The 8,962-nt window shown below is 43.2% G+C and overlaps 1 protein-coding gene across 2 annotated transcripts; it reads left to right on the top strand.

Annotated features, from left to right (window-relative positions):
* Positions 1–1,918: 1,918 nt before the first annotated feature.
* On the top strand, positions 1,919–7,556 carry LOC127293469 (dual specificity protein phosphatase PHS1). 2 transcript variants are annotated; one of them, XM_051323101.2, is made up of 11 exons: positions 1,919–2,250; positions 2,946–2,984; positions 3,090–3,268; positions 3,678–3,891; positions 4,116–4,289; positions 4,383–4,543; positions 4,634–5,666; positions 6,174–6,326; positions 6,405–6,632; positions 6,722–6,879; positions 6,966–7,556. In XM_051323101.2, the coding sequence occupies exons 1-11, from the start codon at positions 2,188–2,190 to the stop codon at positions 7,333–7,335; spliced, it is 2,772 nt and encodes a 923-aa protein (XP_051179061.1). In that variant the 5' UTR covers positions 1,919–2,187; the 3' UTR covers positions 7,336–7,556. The 2 variants fall into 2 exon arrangements, with proteins under 2 accessions (XP_051179061.1, XP_051179062.1); XM_051323102.1 differs by lacking the exon at positions 2,946–2,984.
* Positions 7,557–8,962: the final 1,406 nt, after the last annotated feature.

Raw genomic sequence — 8,962 nt, 5'->3', positions numbered from 1 at the left:
AAGCTGAGGCTTGGTTTTCTTGGATTTTGGTACGCGCAAAAGTGTGGAGAGATCGATCGATCGAGAGGAGAGAGGCAAGGGAGGTTGATCTTCTTGTAAAAATATTATAGTAGTAGGATCCAGTGTAAAAAATAATTACATTTGATCAGTGTGATCAAAGGCCAAGAGGCTACATGCGTGAAATTCCAGGAGCTAACCTCCGAAAATTTCTAAACACAATTTTAAATATTTTACCATTTGAGATGGGCCGAAGAAAATGAGACAGGGCGTTAAAGTAAATTTCGCAAAACTTTTACACATGATGAGACACCTTCCAACCATCTCAAATGTTGGGAGTATACGGTGATGTTTAATCGGAAACCTATCGTGCCCAAATAGAATGTTGTGAGCGAGAAAGCATTTCCGGACCGCGCACACGGTACAAATTATTGAGCGTGAGCATTGTTCTGTTGCATACATAGAAAAGGTTTTATGCGTGCCATGAGGGATCTTAAAAAACCCGATATGTACTAGTGGGAGATTGCAACTATTTTTATAGTGAGTTAGCCGGGTTTGAACTTAAGAGCTCCTAGTTTGGCATCTTAAATTGATGCAATAGTAATTTTTCAAAATTTAAACTGTTAAATGAGAGGTTAGGCTATAGTTAGAAATTGAATAAAAAAATGTATTTTCATCTTATTTAATTGTTTTGTGGCATCCATTAGAGACCGTGGCTGGAAACAAACGTCCCCAAAAGCGGCACCACGCGGCGGCGGCCGAAATGCTCGATTCGGTACTTTTTTCGGACATAGTTTGGGAACATGACTGGAGACGCTCTAAACCTGCTTTTGCAGCCTGGTTCAGCTCTCCCTGGCTCTTAAGATCCGAAGTTTATTTTGCAAATCATGGCTCAATTTCTGCAGTTATTGAGGCTATCTTGTCTTCTGGGCATCACAATGCTTCTGCTACTAATTTGTATACCTTCTTGTGGTGCCTTTGGAAGTCTAGGAATGATCATGTCTTTGGCAGGAAATCAAACAAACCTTTTCAGGTACATGCAGCAGCCAAGGCAATTCTTCAGGGCGTTAGGACTGATGATCAGCTCACCCCTACAAAAGTGCATGCTTCCATAAATCAGGCTTCAGACAAACCTCTCCAATAGGGATCTTCGATCGTCTCGGAACCCTCCAAACTTTCAGGACCGGTCTTCTACGTCGATGCTACTTGGTCGCCTTTGCAAGGACAAAATTCAGCACCAGCAGGCATTGGCATCTTCATACAAAACACAGGACTGGTTCACAGCACCAACATTTTCATCTCGGCAACGTCCCCGCATGTCTCATCTGCTCTACAAGCCGAAGCATCTGGACTTCAACTAGCTGTGATAATTGCAGAGTTGTTATGCTCTCAGCAGCCCATATTTGTTACGGACAACAAGACGCTATCTATTGCGGCAGCAGCCAATGACCCTGTGGATGCCCCAGGACATTGGCAGATTGCACCTCAACTTGCAGCCATTTTTAGTACCCCTGCTTTCAACCCGAAGAGGATCCATCATACCAACATGCAACATAATTTTAAGGCGCACCATCAGGCCAAGTTAGCACTTAGGCTTCTCAGTAAGGATGTAATTTTCAGATGTTTATGCAATTCCCAGCAGCCTGGAATATGTCCAGTGCGCTCGGCTCTCTCTGAATCGGCTGTTCAGCCGTTCAAACTAGTCTCTGTAAAATGTTGTTAGATCAATAAAATAACCCCCAGTTCAAAAAAAAAAAAACCTGCTTTTGCCTGCCGAGTTTCATGTCATGTGTTAGAGAACCTATCTGGTCGCTCGATCCTGGATCTGAGGGCTACGCTATACTTCGTCTCCACAGTTTCTGACTCCATGGAAACCGTGTTCCCGAAAGCGAAACCAATTTCCACTTTCCGGTAACCACTCCACATCTCAGTGATTCCTTCACTACTTTCGTCTTCCCCACTCCGCCCCCTCCGTCACCGACTGGCTCTCTCTCCCTCCATTACGGGAAAAAAGCCGACACCCAGACGGAAAGGTGCGGACCGGAGGAGGAAACCCCGCGCAAGAACACCACTTTTCCGTCCGATTTGACGGCCAGCTTTCCTTCCGGGAGCTAGCCGGCCGTATGCGCCGTCGCGGCCGGTTATATCACACCACGCGCCTGGGCCGTCAACGGCTACCTGCGCCCCTCCATGGAACATCGGGCAGCCCGGCAAGAGAAGGAGCAGGAGGCGCCGCCGATCCCTCCACCCAGGGTGAGTTTGCTTCATCTCTGTTTCCTGCTCCTGCGCCGCGATCTGGGGTATATTCTGGGTTGTTCTTGTGCGGGATTTCGGGCCTTGGGGAAAGAAAGGGCCCATGTCCGGGGAACATGCTTCGGGGCAGGGCTCAACTGCCAGCACCCAAATGCACCTGCTACATTACAACTAATTGATCCCGATTCGGTGGCCACAAGCAATCGCTGGGTTAGTTAATGTCAGCAACCCCTGATCGAATCTAGCAAAACACTACATCTAGATGGGGCTTGGGTACAAACATATCCCGCGATTTGTTGTCATTTACTCTCCATCAGTTCTATAGATTTTTGACTACTCTACAATGTTAATCTTTGGAAGGAGACGTGACAAAACCTGGGAATTTTTTAATGCAACTTCAGGAACTAAGACCTTAATTTGACTTTTCCCACAACAATAAGATAGTTGCAAGAGTTCTTCTCATCCTAGTGTTAGGTCTGCATGACTGCACTACTCTGCTTCTTTGTACTAGTTGTGAATTTAGAGAAGTTGGCACCAACTTTATATGGTTTATTTTAGAAAGAGTCGGCCTTGTTATCTTTCTGGGTCTGTCTTTTGATGTCTTTATGCTATCATCAATCAATCACAACTGCATTAAATAATTATTTCCATCCCAGACTTAATAGTTAATGTTAGAAACTTAATATTTCTTGTAGGAAAACGAAGAGGACAGAGAGCTGAAGCTATCCTCTCGTGTAAGTACTTTTGATATATCGTTTAATGTTTCTTGATTTTCATTACTGTGCAATGCCTGGGATTACAATCGTTTGGATCTCCCTAATTTATCCTCGTGTGTATAGGTGGTTTCTTTGATTTTTGGTGGTGATATATCAACACCAGCACAGACATTCGAGAAATGGGTGTCGCTGGTACGTAAGCGGAGTGGGACTTTCCGTCCATCAGGGTTCCCGCGTCGCAGTTCAAGGATTGAAGTGATGCCAAGTGGAAGCTTCTCGCTATTTAGGAGCGCAGACTTAAGGTTGCTTGTCTAAAGTCATCTAAATCCTAGTACTTGCTAGGGCTTAGATTACTTTTTGCGGTTACTAAACTAAAAGGTGTCTGCAATCCTCTGATTGGTTCTGTCGAAACATAATTCCGTTTTTTTTTTTTTTTTGCTAAAAATAACTTCTGGTGAAAATCTCGCATTATGTTTTCTAGAAGGAAATGGTATGCAAATAGGTTATGAAACCTTACCTGAACACTCACCTGTGAAAGAAGATTGAATCATCTTTTCAGTTTCTCTAGTTTATTACCTTTCGGATTTGTGTTAGTTCTAACATGTAGGAGTTTATTTCATTATGCCACTTAATTGATCATATGCTGGTAAATCATCTCGTTATGCTTGTTGTACTAATGGTATCGTTGTTTTGCTACTGTGTTTACTATAGTGAGCTAGTGGTTAAAGAAGAACCAACGAGCAGAGAAAAGAATCCTACATTTGATCAGCCTCCTGAAATAAGCGTGTGGGAGAGGCTTGGGAGTGCTTCTGCATTAGACATTGAATCATCTGACTTTTCATGGAGTATGCTGTCATCTCTGCACCATACAGAACACAGCAGTAGTTCGGAACACTCTGAAGATGAGATGAGTAAAGCTCTTGAGGTTTGTTGCTGTCTGATGACGATTTGAACATTCTTCCTATAATTTGCCAGTGAGAAAAATAAGTATTTTCCTGTACTTTATTTTCCATATCAGAGACCACTTTTCAAGGCAGTTAGCAGGTTTCCAACATTTTGTAGACTATAGATCATCCTTTTTTGTCTGTAGATTTTTATTTATTTACTCGTGTATTTGACATGCTGCTTTCATCTTCCTGTATTTTATAGGTGACTGTGAACTCTGGTGGCGTTGTATTCTTTGCTCTATTTAATTCTTTGGATAACAACGGTTTACCAAAAGAAGAAGCAGCTGTTATAAAGTTTGCAGCATCAAAGATGGCAACACAGGCAGAACTTTTGGGTTATGAATTTGCACGCTTGCTTGGAGTCCAAACACCACAAGTATTTGCAAACCCCCAGTGAATACTAAAAGAAAATATTTTATGTCATCAATTCACATTTGATTTCTTATTTAGCCTCTTCTAACAACTGCAGGCTAGAGTAGTACATAATTCTAGCCTGGAGTGGCAGGAGATTAGACATGCTGCGGAAAATGCACGAGAGATCGCGGTTTCGAATAAAGATGAGATTGGTGAGATGACTTGCTCAGAATTGTTGGAAGCTCTTGAGCTAAGCCGTTGTCTTCTTCTAATGAGGTACTGCTAACCCTTAGCGCAAATATGATAATACAGGTATTTTCCACTCTGAACTGCATATGAGATGTTAATTGTTTCCTTTTTTGTCAGTTATATTCATGGCTCACCCCTGCTTGAGAGTTCAAAGGCATTCAGTTCACAGAAAGCTGCATGTGCTACTTCTTCATCCCTTGGAAGGGTCTTGATGCTAGATCTGATACTCAGGAATGAGGATAGGCTCCCATGCCGTCAGCTTGGTTGGCGTGGCAATCCCGCGAACCTGATGATTTCAGATAGATCATCCTTCCCGAGTGTGGACAGATTTGAGGATTCAAAGAGCGCTTCAGATAGCTCAAATCCATTGCTTTCTAAAGAGAAACGGTTTCACTCTGCAAATGGAAGATTAGATTCTCTCGAGGTGGACCTCATGTCACGAAAAGCAGATGCGTCTACAAGTATACCAGAAAATGCTGGAAGTACGAGTGGGACTTTGCACATTGTAGCAATTGACACTGGGGTGCCCCGTCGCCCGCCTGCAGGGAGACGTTTGAAAGATCATGAACGATATCCCAAAGTTGTAGAGCTCATTTTGAATAACTCGGACTACTCCTCAAATATCTTGTGTGAGATTTCTGGTGGCAAACTTGGGCTTTCTGGACCTGATGAGTCAATTACTTCCATTGATTCTTGTTGCTCTCTTTCTGATGAAGAAAATGCTTCTGCGATTCACGAATTCCGAGTGGCATTTCGTGCAGCTCTTAGGGATCTTGAGGGGTTCCATCTGTTTCTTCTCCAGCTATACCAAAAACTGGATGGTGTTCTGCGAGTTTTCTCATCCATAATTACTAAAAGCTCTGAGGAACCTGACCATAATGACATTGCAGTTTCAGATTTTCCATCTCCAGGAGTCAACTACAGTACTCCTTGCCCACCTAATAAGCAACTAAACAGTGAGCTTCATAGTGACTCTGGAGTTCTTAAATCAGCAACAAAGACATCTTCTGCCGGATCCCGGGGAAGCTTAGATTCAGTTTCTCCTATGTCCAGGGACAGTTGGAGCAATAAACATTTGAGGGGGAGTGCAGATTCTTCCCGAAGTCTAAGAATGACAATGAAACTTCGTGATTTTCACAAGACTCCAAAGGTGAGAGTTTTGAGTTCCCAACTAAAAAGTTAGGATCAATTTACTTGTGTTCAAATTTGAAAACACACTCAACGAGTGGCACTGCCATGTTGAAGCTGCAACTTTGCAGAACCATCCCATACGAGTGAAAGTTCATGCAAAAAGCAAAGAGGCAATGCAATTTTGTTTTACCGGATGCAATACATTATTGTAGTAATCATGCATTTGACCCCCCACAATGTTGCAGTTCTGGTGCCGTTAATGGCCCTAAAGATTACCTATATGATTTTGTAGTCAAGTTGATCAGTGTAGAACATATAATGGTTTGCAGGTAGTCTGTCTTTAAATTCTTACTTGTAGCGTTGATATTCAAGACATATGTTGCCTAAAGATTGTCCTTCTACCGAAAAATACATTTACCTAGCTGACCAACTCAACTGTAACTGCTTTGTGTGTATGAGATTGGCTTTGGTTTTGCAATAATGTTAGTGGTGAACTGAAGTTAGAAGTGCTATTGTGATGCAATAGGTTGATCTAGATCCTGAGTTGACCAGGGAGATAGAACAATGGAACGAAGCGTTTAAGAGCGATGTGATCAGATTTTGTCAGGAGAACAATTTTCATTCTGGATTCTTTGATGGAACTGAGAACAACATGGTGGGAGATGCCTATGAGTTAAAGGTGGGTGACAATTTGTGTAACTTCATACATGCATTTAACTTTTTTCGAGCAACTAGTCTGATGATAATTAACTTGCAGGTGCGTCTTGAGCACATCATTGAAAGGATAGCCTTGGTCTCTGATGCTGCAAATACGGAGCGACCTTCTCTTGTGATCAACAATGTATTTATAGGTGGGGCTCTGGCTGCAAGATCTAAGTATACCCTTAAGCATTTGGGCATTACCCATGTACTATGTTTGTGTTCAAATGAGATTGGTCAATCGGATACCCAGTTTCCTGATCTTTTTCAGTACAAGAACTTCTCAGTAAGAGCGGCAACCTCTGGTTTACTATTTTGTTACATATACTGGTTGTTTTTTCGTGTTGATGGAAAACCATGTTACCACTTGTGCAGATTAGTGATGATGATGATGCAAACATCAGTGATCTTTTTGAAGAAGCATCAGATTTTATCGATCAGGTCGATGTTGTTGGGGGTAAGGTTCTCATTCATTGCTTTGAAGGGAAAAGTCGGAGTGCCACAGTTGTCCTTGCCTACTTGATGCTCAGAAAGTAAGAATCTTAGCTATCTTCATTCATGTCTGATACTTTTTTCACTCTCAAGACAAAAAAAAAAGAATGACATTTATTCTGTCCAGGGGCTTCACTCTCGCGAAAGCCTGGAACTTACTAAAGAAAGTACACCGTCGGGCACAACCAAATGACGGTTTCGCCAAGGCCCTGCTAGCTCTAGACAAGAAACTGCACGGCAAGGTGTCGATGGACTGGCAGCAGAAGCGTCCAGAGATGAAGGTGTGCCCAATATGCAGCAAGAACGTGGGCCTGAGCACAAGCTCACTCAAGCTGCATCTGCAGAAGGCGCACAGGCGGCTATCTCAAGGCAGTGTGGACAGCGCCATGACCATGGAGATCCAGAAATCGATCCAGTCGCTCCGGATCAGCCGTGGTGGGAGCCTGAGCCCTTCTCAGAAGCTGGCTAAGGCATTTGCCGATGAGCTGAGCTTCTGATCATTGGATCTTTTGTACCATCTGCTGTGACAATGTGATGTACACGCGTTGATACACTTGTACTCTAGTGATCAAGCTGTTGAGAAAACGGGAGTCAAGTGTGAGCAAAGAAATGTTCAGGTTTCCAGTGCAAGCGCCCATGTGGTCAGCCCACACAATGTTCATGATTCGGCCCAAACACATAGAAATAAAATTATAGACAATGTCTTCAAACGGGAGTATCATATTTGTAGCCAGCTTTGTCATAGCGTAGGAGTTTGTCCTCACCTGGCGTGTTTCGCCAACAACTCTAAGTGACAAATCAAACGCAAATCATCCACAGAAAAGCAACTTCGCATTGTTAGTCTGGCACAGGATAGAGACATGTCTTCCTCACGTAAAGCCGATCCCCTAATTCGTCAGGCGCATATGCGGAGGCGCTTGATCCGTCGACCAATCATTGCACAGCTTGCGAGGAATGGTCTCGGCACCAAATTCCAGCATATTCTCGCGATGCTTCGTGTGATTCCTGTGGTTCACGCCATGCATACGACACGACAGCACTTATTAATTCCAACATGTTGCATATCAACTTACTTGCTAATTTAAGGTTGACCGAGAATTAGTTCCAGATCAACTCGATAACCGTTAGATTTACATCATGATTCGTGCATATGAGAATTACACATGGATGTGTAATTGCACATGCATGTGCAATTGCATATCCTTTGCTTTAGTTGACCGTGAATTGCATATGAAACCAGGTGGCCCAAAATTAAGCAGGTTGACTGGGAATTAGCCGTGGCCATCAACTTAGACCTTTCACAATGAGTTGGCTGTTGGCACATAATCATAGGCAGTGGTGTATCTTAAGATACAACTATTACATGCATTGTCTCGTTTAATGATTTTTGCGAGATGCATGCATGTGATTGGGTTAGCCATGTATTTTGCCTATGACTAAGTGCAAGTGTTGTTTCTTAGAGCAAGAGCAATAGTGTAGCCGGTAGTCAGCTTATAGCTATGTACAATAGTAAGCTATAAAAGTGTAGTTCTTTTATAATACATGGTCCACCTTTTAGTCTTACATAGTGCCTAGGAGCACGTGCTAGAGCTGACTATTGCATAAGAGCCCACTTTCCTTCTCTCTCCTAATCTCTCTCCTCCAACTAAGCAAACTTATAATATTTTATCTATTATAGCCAGCTGACTGGATTTTATTGTACTTGCTCTTAGCTAAGATACAATAACACCATCTCTCTTCACTAATTATAGTGCCACATAAGCATATTGCCTATGATACCGTGCTAAGATACACCCATTGTGAAAGGCCTTAGAGCATCTTTACTGACGCGCCGCATTGAGGGTTCGGTGTGATTTTTGGACCACATCGACACACCTCAAAAGTAGCCGGCCAGTTTCAAAGCCCAATACTATTGCTGGCATAGGCGAACCTAGCATCCCTTCAGCCCGGGCGGCCGCCCAGGCTTCCGGCCGACCGACAGGCTTATTTTCGTCCCTATTTTACATGTATTTGATACAAAATTAGCACACTAAACCTATTTGCCCAGGCTCCAAAAAAATTCTGGGTCCACTTATGATTGCTGGCAACCCCGTGCCGGACCCTTTGCGTAGGTTGCTGAATGGG

The sequence above is a fragment of the Lolium perenne genome, chromosome 3 (genome assembly GCF_019359855.2).
Source record: "Lolium perenne isolate Kyuss_39 chromosome 3, Kyuss_2.0, whole genome shotgun sequence".
Taxonomy (NCBI): domain Eukaryota; kingdom Viridiplantae; phylum Streptophyta; class Magnoliopsida; order Poales; family Poaceae; genus Lolium; species Lolium perenne.
The sequence above is the reverse complement of the archived record's forward strand: the minus strand, read 5'-3'. Positions and strand labels throughout refer to the sequence as shown.

Coding starts and splice junctions, on each gene's coding strand:
- LOC127293469 (XM_051323101.2), top strand. CDS start 2,188: ATGGAACATCGGGCAGCCCGGCAAGAGAAGGAGCAGGAGGCGCCGCCG. Junction 2,985..3,089: donor AGCTGAAGCTATCCTCTCGT/GTAAGTACTTTT, acceptor TCGTGTGTATAG/GTGGTTTCTTTGATTTTTGG. Junction 3,892..4,115: donor AGATGAGTAAAGCTCTTGAG/GTTTGTTGCTGT, acceptor TGTATTTTATAG/GTGACTGTGAACTCTGGTGG.